At 51.6% G+C, this 14,561-nt stretch overlaps 1 protein-coding gene across 1 annotated transcript; it reads left to right on the forward strand.

Annotated features, from left to right (window-relative positions):
• The first annotated feature begins 263 nt into the window (after positions 1–263).
• On the forward strand, positions 264–11,755 carry MAU2 (MAU2 sister chromatid cohesion factor). The gene is given in 24 exon segments (XM_054286596.1): positions 264–427; positions 707–724; positions 939–1,004; positions 1,442–1,537; positions 2,519–2,575; positions 2,578–2,614; positions 3,207–3,232; positions 3,685–3,747; positions 3,749–3,829; positions 3,831–3,842; positions 4,475–4,537; positions 4,539–4,622; positions 5,384–5,471; positions 5,761–5,831; positions 5,833–5,868; positions 6,711–6,788; positions 7,402–7,467; positions 7,692–7,775; positions 8,168–8,216; positions 8,400–8,490; positions 9,126–9,237; positions 9,792–9,882; positions 10,667–10,794; positions 11,416–11,755. Coding segments are annotated over 24 exon segments (1,662 nt in total). The 5' UTR covers positions 264–337; the 3' UTR covers positions 11,491–11,755.
• Positions 11,756–14,561: the final 2,806 nt, after the last annotated feature.

Here is a 14,561-nt window from a genome sequence, read left to right on the forward strand (position 1 = left end):
AAGATGGCGGCGGTGGCGGCGGGGCGCGGCGGCCCCTCAGCAGCCGCCGCCGCCTCAGCAGCCGCCGCAGCCGGCGGGAGGCGGCGGGAGCGGTTCCGGGGAGGCGGCGGGAGCCGCGGGTGGTGCCGGAGGCGGCGGCGGAGGGTGCCGGAGGCGGCGGCGGCGCCAGCCGGGCCTGCGCCGGGCTCGGGGTCGGGCGGCGGCGCGGCCCGCGGGCGAGTCGTGGGTACCTGGCACTGCTGGGCCTGGCCGAGCATTTCCGCACGTCCAGCCGCCCAAGGTGCGGCTGTGCGTGCACTGCCTGCAGGCCGTGCTGCCCCGCAAGCCCCCGGCCCGCATGGAGGCCCGCACGCACCTCCAGCTCGGCTCCGTCCTCTACCACCACACCCGCAACGGCGACCAGGCCCGCGGGCACCTGGAGAAGGCGGTGAGCGGGGCTGGGATGGCCACGGGGGGCACGGGAAGGGCGGAGCGGGGGGGGTGCCGCCGCAATGGAGGAAGGTTTGGGGGGTGGTGGGGGACGCGGATCTGGGCACTTGGGGAAGGTAAAGAGCAGCGGGAGGGGCGACCGAGGGGTGCTGGCAGCTGGAAAAGATGAGGAGCTGGGCCGGGGGCGGTGGGAGGCCCCTGGCACGGAGGGGGACGGGTGTCAGGGCGGTTCTGGTGGGCGCTGGTGCCAGCCTAACCCGCTTGTGTTCTCTTGCAGTGGCTGATATCCCAGCAGGTATCCTTTTCCCGCGATCCAGGAAGGACTCCCAGCTCCAAACTGCTCCAAGGAAACTCCCAAAACACCTCAAGGGTCTGGGGGGTGGGGGCATGGAATGGGTGTTTTGGGTTGGAAAGGACCTTAAATCTCATCCCCGTTTTCCTGAGGGGTTTTGGAGGCTTTGCTGCTGTTTCCCACCCACACTTTGAGGTTCCCTTAACCCTGGTGCCAGATCCCCCAGTTTGAAGATGTGAAGTTTGAGGCAGCCAGTTTGCTGTCAGAGCTCTACTGCCAGGAGGTGAGAGAAACCCCCAAAACTCCTCTGTGCCCCTCGAATTTGGGTTTCTCCGGTCCTCCCCAAATCCCAGATCCACCAGTCCTGCCAAAATCCCAGATTCCTCCAATCCTCTGCAAATCCCAGATTCCTCCAATCCTCCCCAAATCCCAGATTCCACCAGTCCTGCCAAAATCCAGATTCCTCCAATCCTCTGCAAATCCAGATTCCTCCAATCCTCCCCAAATCCCAGATTTCTCCAATCCTATCCAACCCTACCTTGGACGTTCCAAGGTCGCAGCAGCCCCAAACTTTCCCCATTTTATTTTTATTGCTCCCAACACTCTGATCCCTGCCTCCCAGCCCTCCCTGGAGGGTGCAGCGTGGTTTTCCAGAGAATTCCAGGGCTGTGGGATCCCAGGGTCCGGGTTTATTGGTGACGGGGGGTGTCTGTGTTGCAGAATTCCGTGGACACGGCCAAGCCCCTGCTGCGCAAAGCCATCCAGATCTCCCAGCAGACTCCCTACTGGCACTGCAGGCTGCTCTTCCAGCTGGCTGTGAGTCCTTGGAGCAGCAATTCCTTGGGAAAAAATCCTGCAAAAATCCTGCATCCCCATTCAAAACAGCCTGGAAACCTTGCATTCTGTTATTCCCTAAAAAATTGCTGTTAATGGTTGATTTTTTATGCCTTTATCCCCTAAAAACTTGTTGTTAGTAGGAATGAAAAGGCAAGTCCAGGGGTGGGAATTGGTGTTGGATTGGATCAAGGAATCAGCCAGGATCACTGTGTGGGGATTAGGGACCTGGAATTCCAAGGATGGTGGGAAAAAATCCATTTTGGGGCTTATCCTGCTGGGCTTGGAAGTGTTGGATTGTTTTGTGTTTAATGTGGGATGGGAGAAGGAGGGAAAGGAGCAAAGAAAAGAATCCAGGAAAATTTTTGTCCTGCTCTGAAATATGCTCCAGAATATTTATAAGTTAAAAATATTAATGAGAATAGGGACACACTGAAGTGTATTATGGAAAAAGGAACGGTTCGTTTCCTATTGATTAAGAAATATTTAGTGTCCCAGAAATTGAGGAATATTTAATTTTCCAGGAGTCATCCTGAGGACTTTGAAGCTTTTCCTCTCCCTGGAGCTTCCCATTTTTCCCTGATTTCCCATTTCCTTGGAGCCTGTTCTCTTCCTGAATTCCCACCTGGGTTTGGGAAAGGGATAAAATTTTGGAGCACACCTTGGGGGCTCCTCTTGCTGGGAGAGCCTTGCTCCAGTGTGACAATCCCTGGAATCTGATCAGCACTGGATTTTCACCCTTTGCAGGATCTGCCTCCAATGTTTAACCAATTCCTCGTTAATTAGGAATTTGAACATAAAAAATCCTTCTGGGCTCAGACAAATCCATAGATTTCTTTGGAAAATGGGTCTAAAACCCCTCTAAGGAGCAGGAATTTGTAAATCCAGGGATAATGGCGTTTCTTTGGGATTCATGGAGCAAGTGCTGGGTTTTCGTGGCATTTTTTATTCCCATTTTTTCAGCAACTGCACACGCTGGAGAAGGATTTGGTGTCGGCCTGCGACCTGCTGGGCGTGGGGCGGAGTCCACGGCTCGCGTGGTGGGCTCCGAGTACACAGGTGACAGCGCTGCCTTCCGAGGGATCCCTGCCTGGGTTCCTGGGTTTCCTGCCTGAATTCCTGAGATTCCCTGCCTGGGTTCCTGAGATTCCCTGCCTTGAATTCCTGGGGTTTCATCCCTGAATTCGCTGGGATTCCCTGCCTGAATTCCTGGGATTCCCTGCTGAATTCCCTGGGGCTTCCTGCCTGAATTCCCTGGGATTCCCTGCCTGAATTCCCTGGGGTTTCATCCCTGAATTCCCTGGGATCCCTGCCTGAATTCCCTGGGATTCCCTGCCCGAATTCCCTGGATTCCCTGCCTGGATTCCATAGGATTCCCTGCCTGAATTCCCTGGGATTTCATCCCTGAATTCCCTGGGATTCCCTCGCTGAATTCCCCGCCGTTTCCTCTCGGAATTCCTGGGATTCCCTGCCTGAATTCCCTGGGATTCCCTTCCTCAATTCCCTGGGATCTCCTTTCCCAATTCCCTTAAACCTCTTTTTCCCCTGTTTTTAGAGGGAGAAAAAGGCGGATATTTTTTCTTGGTGTTTTTCTCTTTGTGGATGGAATAATGTTTTTTGGAATTTAACTTTATTTTCTTTCATTCCAGAGCCCTGTTTCTGCTCAGCAAGGGGATGGTGAGTTGGAGCTCTTTTTAAAATAAATTATTTATTGTTTAATTGTAAATTCCAGAGGATTTTTTTTTTTTTTGGAGTGGGGAAGAGATAAGCAGGATTCTTGAGGATCACATCCAGTTTTTCCCCTCATTTTTTTCTGGGAAAAATAAAAGGATTGTTGCAAAATTTCACTGGAGCTTTTGTAATGAGGGATGGAAAAGCTGGTGGGGTGGAAGGGCTGTGGGACTCAGGTGAATATTCTGATCCTATCCTGAAATTGGGGAATCCATGGAATTGGAGAATCCTGGAATTGTTTGGCTTGGAAGAACCAGGACACCTTCCACCGTCCCAGGCAGCTCCAGCCTGGCTTTGGGCAGTTCCAGGCGTGAGGCAGCCCCGTTTTCATGGGGAATTGTCACTCGCCTGAGGGTTCATCCTGACAAGTTTTCCTGGCTTTTCCTTGGGCGTTGCAGCTGCTGCTGATGGAGAGGAAGCTGCAGGAGGTTCACCCGCTGCTGACGCTGTGCGGGCAGATCAGTGGAGAACTGGCAGGGCAATCCCATCCAGAAGGAATCCCTCAGGGTCTTCTTCCTGGTCCTGCAGGTCACACATTACCTGGGATGCCGGCCAGGTACGTGCCACGCTTCAGCTGGGAGTTTGGGATGGGATATTCCATAAAAATCAGTCCCGAGGGGATTTTTGGGTTTATTGTAATGGAAGCAGATTCCTGTGGGTTTTATTCCCAAATTAAATGGAGAGCGAGGAAATCATTTTGATTTGGAGATGTTGTCCATGATATTTTTATATCTGTGGTGGTCTCTGTTGCTTTCCCTGGAGTGTTGGAGGGAATAAAGGAATTCTTGGGGGATTTTGGGAATATTTTGAGCATCCCTTGGTGCCGTTCACCCCCGTGAAGCACTGGGGGTCATCAATCCTAAACCAACGCCCTGAAATGGGAATTACCTCTGCTGGGAGGTTTCCCCTCTCCCAGGCAGTCCAGTCAATCCTATAACCAACGCCCTGAAATGGGAATTACCTCTGCTGGGAGGTTTCCCCTCTCTCAGAGCCTCCAATCAATCCTAAAGCAACGCCCTGAAATGGGAATTACCTCTGCTGGGAGGTTTCCCCTCTCTCAGAGCCCTCCAATCAATCCTAAAGCAACGCCCTGAAATGGGAATTACCTCTGCTGGGAGGTTTCCCCTCTCCCCAGCACTCCCGCAGTGGATGGAGGCATCCCCTGGGGACTGTGTGCACTCCTGCCAGGTGAAGAGCGTGAAGCCGTGCCTGAAGCAGCTGCAGCAGTGCATCCAGACCATCTCCACCCTGGCACGACGACGAGATCCTGCCCAGCAACCCCGCCGACCTCTTCCACTGGCTGCCCAAGGAGCACATGTGTGTGCTGGTCTACCTGGTGAGAGCTCCTCGTTAATTGATGAGGGCTGACGAGGGGTTTGGAGCCGGCAGGGATGGGCTTTGTGGCTGCTTTGGGCTGATTTCCCTCAGCGACCCTGGGGTGATGCTGAGGGGGCTGCTCAGTGTGTGAGGAGATTGCGGGCTGGAAATGGGAATTAATTCATTAATTATTAAATGATTTATTAATTAGATACCTGACTCAAATGGAAATGGAGTTATTTGTACAAATCAGAGTCACTTTGGCTTAATTTTATCAACTGTTTGTGCTTTTTTTCTCCCTCAATGTCCATTGGGTGATGCTGAGGGGCTGCTCAGTGTGTGTGGAGATTCCAGCCTGAAATGGGAATTAATAATAAGTAATTAATTAGCTGATTAATCAATACCCAAATCAAGTAAAAATGGAGGTATTTGTACAAATCATGCCACTTTGCCCTTAATTTTACCAACATGAGGAACGCTGGACTTGGAATTGCTGAAGGATTTTGTTCCATTTCTTGGAGATTATTCCAATCCTTGGTAAAACATCTGGGATTTGAGGAATTCTGTGAATTCCCAGCCCTTCCCTCTCTGCACAGATAAATTTTGGGAGTCATGGAATAGCTGGGGTGGGAAGGAGTTTTAAAATCATCCATTCCCACCCTCTCAGTCTCACCTCCCACTGTCCTGGGGTGCTCCAGGACATTTTTCCAGGGATTTCTGCTGTGGGATTGCATCCCAGGGGGATTCCTGAGGGGATAATCCTTGCTGTGCTTCCTGCAGGTGACAGTGATGCATTCCATGCAGGCAGGCTACCTGGAGAAGGCTCAGAAGTACACGGACAAAGCCCTCATGCAGCTGGAGAAGCTCAAAGTAAGGAAAAGGGCTTGAATTCAGCTGGATTCCAGGAAAATTCTGGAAAATCCATTATTCCTCATTTAAACCCATCTCTGGAAAATCCCGTTATTTATTCCTCATTTAAACCATCTCACTGCCTTGTTGAGCTGCTGGGTAAGCCTAAGACTAAAACTAAAACTAAACCCCTGGTTTTAAGGCTGGATGGTGGCTTTGGAGTACAAAAATCAGGTTTTTGGGGGTTTTTTGGGTGGGATTTGAATAATTCCCTAAATGCCTGATGGAATTGCTCCTGCTCCTTTGGCAAGTGCTGGACTGCAGCCCCATCCTGTCCTCATTCCAAGTGATTCTGTTGGAGCACATCATCATGTGCAGGGCTGGTCACGGGACACAAAGCTACAGCCCTGCAGGAGGTACGTGGGATTCCAGCATTTCCCTGCCTGGGAATGGCTCCCAGGAAATGGGAATATTCTGCAGGAACAGCCTCTAAACCGTGGGAATTGCAGTGTTGGGCTCAGCAGGGAATTCCTGCTGGGTTGTTCGTGGGTACAGCCGGCCTTGGTGGGGCTCAGGACTCGGGAGATGTGGGATTGGCTCCTCTTAAACGTTCATTTAAGGGCACTTTGGAATTGATCTTGGGATAATCAATAACTGGTTGGATTGGCACCTTCCTGGTGGCAATTCCAGGCTGATTCCAGTGGGTTTTTCCCATTCTGTCCATTCCAGAGTGGCTCCTTTCTCTTCAGGTTCCTGCCTTGTTCAGGTGTTTCCCAGTTTTTCACATTCCTGCTTTTCCTCCCCTTTTCTGGTTCATTTGGGTTGTTCCAGATGAAACTGGACTTTTTTCCATTTTTCCAATAATTTTAAAGTCCTGGGAATCCATCCTGGGCCTGGATCATCCAATCCCTGCTGTCAGCTTTACTGGGAATAATGTGCTGGGAATGGGGGAGGGATTCAGTCTCCTGAAATCATCCCAATCCCAGGATTTTGGAGGTTTTATATCCCACTTTTTCTGGAAAGCTGAAGGGATCCATGGCTGTGAATCCCAGGGGGTGGAGGAAAGCGTTCCAAAGCAGCTGGGATGTGGGAGGGATGCGAGGAGATCCCTTTTCCTGTGCTAGAAAATCCCCTTCTGTCCAGGGCTGGAGATCCTGGATGGGATCCCTGCATCCGCGAGGGGCACGAGGGGCGGGGATGGGGAGCACGAAACTGAGGGAAAAAGGGTCAAAAACGGGGGACTTGTGTTCTTGCCCAGATCTCCCAGGTGTGCCAGCTGTGCCAGCAGTCGCCCAGGCTCTTCTCCAACCACGCTGCCCAGCTGCACACGCTCCTGGTGAGTTTGGGGTGAAAGCTGGGACTCTGCATCCCACCCGCGATTCCGGAGAGGAGATTCCCTGGGAATTGCAGGGCTGCACCGTTCCCACCTGGAAACCCTTTGGAAAGGGAATGCCAGGGTGGCTTGGGCGGGCTGGTGGCACTTCCCACTGTCCCGAGCTGCTCCAGCAATTCCTGGAGAAAATCCCACTTTTCTGTGGAGAAAATTCCTGGGATTTGGCTTTTCCTGGGTGTTTTGGACATCCAGGGCCTTGTCTGGCAGCAGTTTTCTTCATGAAGGGAGGGGGAATTGGGGAGGAATCAGCTGGGAAAAGGGGAAATCCAGGGATTTCGGCTGTGCCCACAGGAGATGGCTTTGTGTGGGAATTATAGAAGGCAAAAGGTTTTTGTAGGGAATACTGAATTATCCACGATTTTAATAAAGATTTTGTTAGCTAAATTAAGCTTTTTTTCCCCATGAAAAAATTATTTTAAAGGGCATTTTGGGGAAATTCCTTATTTTCCCCACACCTGAGACACGTTGCTCCCTTTTTCCTGCTGTTATCCCATTATTTCGATGGATTTGGGGAATGTTTTGGGCTGCATTCCCAAAATTATCCTTTATTTTCCAGGGTCTCTACTGCATCTCTGTCAACTGCATGGATAATGCAGAAGCACAATTCACTACAGCACTGAGGGTGAGATTTATTTCCCAAATTTTCTCCTGGAAACTTAAGGATGGCAATTTGAATTTGGAAGGAAAACCTTCCTTAATTCCATTATTCGTTAACGATGTTCCTTGGATCTGGGGGGGATTTTTAGCATTAAAATATCAATCTGTGATTTTTTAGCCTGGTTTTTTTAATGGGAATGAACAAATCGTGAGGAAAAGTTGAAATATTTGGGAATTCTCTCCTCCCAGCTCACAACGCACCAGGAGCTGTGGGCGTTCATTGTCACCAACCTGGCCAGCGTCTACATCCGCGAGGGCAACCGGCACCAGGAGGTGAGCTGGGCTCCTCATCCTGCTCTTCTGGGAGAAAACCCTGGGATTTGCCTTTTTCTGGGTATTTTGCCGTCAGGCCTTGCGTTGGCAGGGCAGCAGCTCCTTCATGGGGGGGAGCAAAAAATATCTTAAAGTTTGTGAATTCTTCAGTTAAGATTCTGGTTCTCATTAATCAAATCCGATACAAAATTCATTATCGGATCCACCAGCTCCAAGTTTTCCGTGGAATACAATTATCCAGGAAATGCTGTGGAACTGGAGGAGATTTGGGATAAAACTTGGATTTTTGGGATCAAAACAAGCCTAAAATTCCCAATATTGGGATAAACGTGGGCCGGTTTGGGTGGAATTTCACTGTTTTGGTGTTGATTTTTCCTCTCCCACTTTTGCAGCTCTACAGTTTATTGGAAAGGATAAATCCCGACCACAACTTCCCAGTGAGGGTGAGAATTCCCACAGATCCCAACGTTCCGGGCTGGGAATGACGGATTTGCAGCAGGATTTTCAACAAATTAGGGGAAAAAAATCCAACTTAATTCTAAGGGGAAACTCGGGAGGATTTTGGGGTGGAATTCCTGGGAGTTTGGGTGGGGATCCTGAGTATCCATGGTTTTATTTCCATAGGTTCCCACTGTCTGCGGGCTGCAGCGTTCTACATCCGAGGGCTCTTCTCCTTTTTCCAGGGAAGAATAACAACGAGGCCAAGTGAGTCCAAGCCCTGGGAAAAATGTGGGGAAAATGTGGGAAAAATGTGGGAAAAGCGACCCTGGCTTTTTTGGGATGGGAGTGGGAATGCCCAGGCTTTGTGTCCATCCCATTCCCACGGATTTCTCCTGGATTGGCCGGGGAGGAAGAGCAGGAATGTGGTGGGGGTTGAGCTCTTGCCTTGGGAATCCTTGGGAATCATTCCCTGCAATCCTTGGGAATCCTTGAGAATCTGGGAGTTTTATTCCTTGGAATCCCTGGGAATTTTGGGCATTTCATTCGCTTCAATTCCAGGGAATCCTTGGGATCTCATTCCCTGCAATCCCAAAGAATCCTTGGGGATTTTGGGACCCTTATTCCCTGGAATCCTTGGGGATTTTGGGACCCTTATTCCCTGGAATCCTTGGGAATGTTGGGATTTTAATCCCAAGGAAGCCCTGGCAATCTCGTTCCTCTCATCCCTTTCCATCCCAAGGATCTGCACCTTCCAGGGGCCCAATCCAAGAGAAAACCCAGGAATTCCTTTTCTCCGAGCTCCTTTATCCCAGCTGCTGCCCCTCCATCCCTGCAGGGTCACCCCAGGCTGCTCGGGGGGCTCCAATCCCGTTTTTCCCATTTTTCCCGTTTTTCCCGTTGTTTCTCCAGGCGCTTTTTGCGGGAGACGCTGAAGATGTCGAACGCCGAGGACCTGAACCGCCTGACGGCGTGCTCGCTGGTGCTGCTGGGCCACATCTTCTACGTGCTGGGCAACCACAGGGTGACTGCAGAGCCCTCCCCACCCCGGGGCCCTGCCTGCGGCATTCCCAGGAAACACCCCAAAAAATCCCCAAGGAAATCGGGACAGGGCTGGGAATAATGGGATTTTTATGGGTTTTTTAGTGCTGTCGCATCAAAAATCGGGACTGTCCTCCCTCTGGATCATCCAAATCCCTCCCAATCCCTGGAATCCTGGAACTGGCATTCCCAGAACAAATCTCCAAAAAATCCCGACTGAAATCGGGGAATCCTTGGGAATCCATTGTCCTACAATCCCAAGGAGCCTTTAGGAATCTTGGGATTTTATTCCTTTCAATCCCAGCCAATCCTTGGGATCTGATTCCTTTCCACCACAGGGAATCCCTGGGAATTTTGGGATTTTATTCCCTTCAATCCCAAGAAATCCTTGGGAGTCTTGAGCATTTTCCTGCCTTCCATCCAAAAATCCAATTTCCCACCGGGAACGTTCCATCTTTTCCATTCAATCCGTGCTGGAAAGCGCAGGAAATATTCCCAAAATTCCAATTTTCCCCTTTCCCTTCCCAATTTTCCTAGGAAAGCAACAACATGGTGGTGCCAGCCATGCAGCTGGCCAGCAAGATCCCAGACATGTCCGTGCAGCTCTGGTCCTCTGCCCTGCTCCGGGGTAAATCCAGGATAAACCCGGGATAAACCCGGGATAAATCCGGGGTCTGGGAGCAGCCTGGGCAGGGTGGGGATCATCCCAAGGGTTTGGGGAATGGGAATGGGCAGCTCCAGGGGGGATTTGGGATCTGGGATTGTCCTGGAAAAACGGGATGGAGCCTCAGGGAGGGTGGGGATGGCAAGGAGAGCGAGGAGCTGATGCCAGGGCTGGGAATGGGCAGCTCCAGGAGCTGATCCCAGAGGGGAAAAGGGATCAGGAGAGCTGGGGAGGGTTTGGGAGAGGGGATGGAGGGATGGGGCACGGGGAATGGGCTTGGGACGGGAATTCCAGGGCACGGGGAATGGGTTTGGGATGGGAATGGGGATTTTGGGAAGGAATTCTTGCCGGGAGGGTGGGGAGGGAATGGGCTGGGATCCCAAGAGTTCCTTTGGAAAAGGGAAAGATTCTCGGTGGAACTTTTGGGGCAGATTTTGCCTCAAATTGAGGCAATTTTGGGATCTTATTCCCTGCAATCCCAGGGAATCCTTGGGATTTTGGTGCAGACCCCAAACCCAGGGAGGATTTTTGGGATGAGGGCAGCTCAGAGGTGGGAATGGGGTGAATCCCAGGATGTTTTATAGGATGGGGGGAGCTCAGAGACGGGAATGGGGTGAATCCCAGGATGTTTTTTGGGATGGGGGGAGCTCAGAGGTGGGAATGGGGTGAATCCCAGGATGTTTTATAGGATGGGGGGAGCTCAGAGACGGGAATGGGGTGAATCCCAGGATTTCTCTGCCTTTCCCAGACCTGAACAAGGCGTGTGGCAATGCCATGGATGCCCACGAGGCCGCCCAGATGCACCAGAACTTCTCCCAGCAGCTGCTCCAGGACCACATCGAGGCCTGCAGCCTCCCCGAGCACAACCTGATCACGGTCAGAGCCCGGCAATTCCCAAAATCCCCAAAATTCCCACTTTGCCCGTGGCAAAAAGGACCCTTGAGCTCATTTTTATACTTTTTAAAATGTTTTTTTAGTGCTGTTGTGTCCAAAGTTGGGATTTTCTTCTCTCTGGATCATCCAAATCCGTCCCCAATCCTTGGAATCCTGCAGTTGGCATTCCCAGAAAGAAACCCCTCAAAAATATCCCAAAGAAAATCAGGACGAGGGTGGGAATAATGGGATTTTTGAAGGGTTTTTTAGTGCTGTCTCATCAGAAATTGAGATTTTCTTCCCTCTGGATCATCCAAATCCTTTCCAGTGGGATTTTGGCTTTGAAATCCCAAAAAAACCCTGGAAAACCAAATCCCAGCAGGGTTCCCTGGTGGAATTTGGGATTCCCTGGGAATTCCGTGATCCTGAAGGAATTTTTCCCATTTCCCCTGGGATTTTGGCTTTGAAATCCCAAATAAACCCCTGGAAAACCAAACCCCAGCGGGATGAGGGGTTGGAATTTGGGATCCCCGGGGCAGGGAGGGTTTCCCTGGGAATTCTGTGGTGCTGAGGGAATTTCCTGGGAGTTTTTCCCGGGATTCTGATCCCGTTTTCCCCTTGCAGTGGACGGATGGACCCCCCCCAGTCCAGTTCCAGGCCCAGAACGGCCCCACCACCAGCCTGGCCAGTCTGCTGTGAATTCCAGCAAAACTCCAGGAAAATTCCTGGAAAAACTCCAGGAAAACTCCAGGATATCCACCAACAACATCCCGTGAGGGGGGGGAAAAAACAAAGCGTCAAAAACTTGGGAAAAGAAACAAAAAAAATCCATGGAAAAGCTTCCGAATTCCCTCTGGTAGAGAGAAAAACCCAGGAATTTTCCAGGGATTCCCAGAGCCTCCGGAGCTGCTTTTCCAGGTGGGAATGCCCAGGTGAATGCCAAGGTTGGATCCTGCAGGGAATCCTCGGGGATAGGGGACGAGGAAATCGTGGATTGGATTCCCAGCTGGAATTCCCCCAGGGGAAATTCCCATTTTTTTGGGAAGGAGGAGTTCCAGGGTTTCCTGGGACGTCCCTCCCGCAGCCACAGCTCTCCCCACGCCGCTGGGATTGGGGAAAATCCGGAGTTTTCCTGCTGATCCCGAATTTTTCCAGGCTGAAGGCACCACCTGTGCCTTAAGGATTCCCAAATCCTGGGAATAAATCCCGGTCCAGAGGTTTGGGATGGAATTCCAGCCTTGCCCTCGGCACAAAATTCCCTTTTCCAGGTTAAATTCCCTGGTTTTAGCCCAGTTTATTGTGGATTTCCCAGAAATCTGGGAATGCTTAATCCAGAAAAAAGCTGGAAGTTTTTCCAGGCTCCCAGCAGTGCCTGGGCTGGAACTGAGTTGTTTTTCCCAGTTGGAATTTCTCCAGATTTCTGGGAAAGGGGGAAGGAAAAGAACTCTGGAATTCTTGGAGAGAGGAAAGCCAAAGCCCTGCAACTGCCAGAGATTTTTGGGAATTTTTAATCCCACCTGGATGGGAAGGAACCTTAAAATTCCCTTTAAGTCCCTTTAAAATTCCGTCATTCCCATCATCTTTCTTTCCCAAATCCCATCTTTTTCCAGAGCAAGGAATTTTTTCCACTCAAATTCCTCAATTTTTCCCTCTGGAATTCATTTCAGGGATGAGGTTTTTTGGTCCCATTCCCAAAAAATTTGCATTTTCCAGGTTTTTTTTCCTACGGAAATCCTGGTCCTAGGCCTGCTGAGGACCTGGAAATCCCTGGAAGTTTTGGGGATTGAGGATTGAGAGTTTTTATTCTGGATTTTTTTGGGGATTAAGGAAAATCCTTGGTGCCATTGGAACTCAAAAAAGCAGGGAAAAAATCCCAAAAAATTCCCAAATCCAGGGATTTTCCAGCCTGAATCCAGGGCTGGGAATTCCCATGGGAAATTCCAGAGGCTCCCAGGGTTTTTTTTTGGGATATTTGGGATCTCACTGAGACAGAACCATGCCAGGAGTTTTGGGATCTGGGGATTTTCATCAGGAACTGGGGGAGTTTTCCCAGTTTTTGATTTTTCTGGGAAGCACATTCCCAGTTTTTACTTCCTCTGGGGTGCAACAATTCCTTGGAATCTTTTTCCTTGGAATTTCCCTGGCTTGGGAAATTCCCAAATCCCAGCCAGGAAATCCAAATTTTCCTTTCTAACTCCGTAACGTTCCAGAATATTCTGGAATTTCAGGCCCAACTCAGATCCAGCTTGCAATTTTGGGCTCAAATTCCCAAATTTTGGGCTGGAAAAGCCTCGGGATGATCCCAATCCCAGGGCAGGGACACTTCCACTATTCCAGGCTGCTCCCGCCTGCATTTGAGCACTTCCAGGGCGGCCAAATCCCAAAAACTTTGGGAAAGACCCGGAAAAAAATGGGGAAAAATTGGGGAAAATCCCAGTTCCGGAGAGCTGTGGTTGGGGCTGAGCTTTGGGAATTCCCCAGGTGGGAAAAGAGCCTTTCCCACCCCCCGGAGACGCCGAGGAAGGAGAATTCCCCAAAATTCCCAATTTTCCGCCTCCAGTCTCCTGTGAAAATCCATCAGAATCGGTGAAATGGCCGGAAAATCCCTTGGGAATTCTGGGGGGGGTTGGGGTGGGAGCTCTGAGCTGATCCCAGCTCCTGAGGGCTCCTCCTGCCGCCGGAATTCCCAAATCCCCAAATTCCCGGCGGAAATTCCAATGTACAGAGCTTTTTACCATTGTATATTAAATTATTTAATAGCTTTTCGTGGCAGTTTTTCCTTTATTTTTTTTTTTTTTTTTAATGGAGCAGAGCTGGGAAGGAGGAGCTGAAATTCCTTGGAGTTTTGGAGGGAAAGAGGAAAAAGGGAAACCAAAGCTGTGGGATTGAATCCCTGCAGGAACGATCCCAAATCCATGTGGAAATGATCCCAAATCCCAGTGGGATTGATCCAAAATCCCAGTGGGAATGATCCCAAATCACAGTGGGAATGGTCGCAAGGGTTAAATCCCAAATCCCACCAGGAATGATCCCAAGGGTTAAATCCCAATGGGAACGACCCCAAATCCCAGGATTAAATCCGTGCAGGAATGATCCAAGATTCCATGTGGAATGATCCCAAATCCCACTGGGAATGACCCCAAATCCCACCAGGAATGACCTCAGATCCCACCAGGAATGTTCCAATAGTCCATCTAGAATGATCCCAGATCCCACCTGGAATGATCCCAGATCCCACCGGGAACGATCCCAGATCCCACTGGGAACGATCCCAGGGTTAAATCCCCCCGGCAATGATCCCGGTGGGATTGACCGCAGATCGCACCGGGCCTGATCCCGGCGGAGCAGCCGGACCGGACCGGACCGGACCGTGCCGCTCTGACCCAGATCCCCCCCGGAGTCACCGAGCGGGGCCGGCCCCTCTCATCCCCGGCGCGGGCCCTGTCCCGGCCCTCAGCCGGCCCGGCCGCCACCCCGCCCGCCCTCCCTCCCGCAGAACCGGCTCCGCCGGCCGCGGGGCCTCCCCCGCTTCCTGCCGCCGGCCCCCCCTATCTGCGGCCCCAGCGCGGCCTGCGCGGGCGGATAAGGGCGGCGGGGCCGGCCCCTCCCCGCGCCGCCATCACCTCAGCCGGCCCCGGGAGGAGCCAGCGCGGCCCGGCCCCGGGGGAACGGCCGCGAGCCGCCGGGCCCGGCCCGCCGCACCGCCCCCTCCCCGCGGGCCGCATCCTCATTGGCTGCTCTTGGGTGAACTCTGTGTCCTACTGGGTATT

Source organism: Melozone crissalis, unplaced genomic scaffold (genome assembly GCF_028551555.1).
Source record: "Melozone crissalis strain CALT ecotype California unplaced genomic scaffold, PUWL_Pcris_2 ptg000054l_1, whole genome shotgun sequence".
Lineage (NCBI taxonomy): Eukaryota > Metazoa > Chordata > Aves > Passeriformes > Passerellidae > Melozone > Melozone crissalis.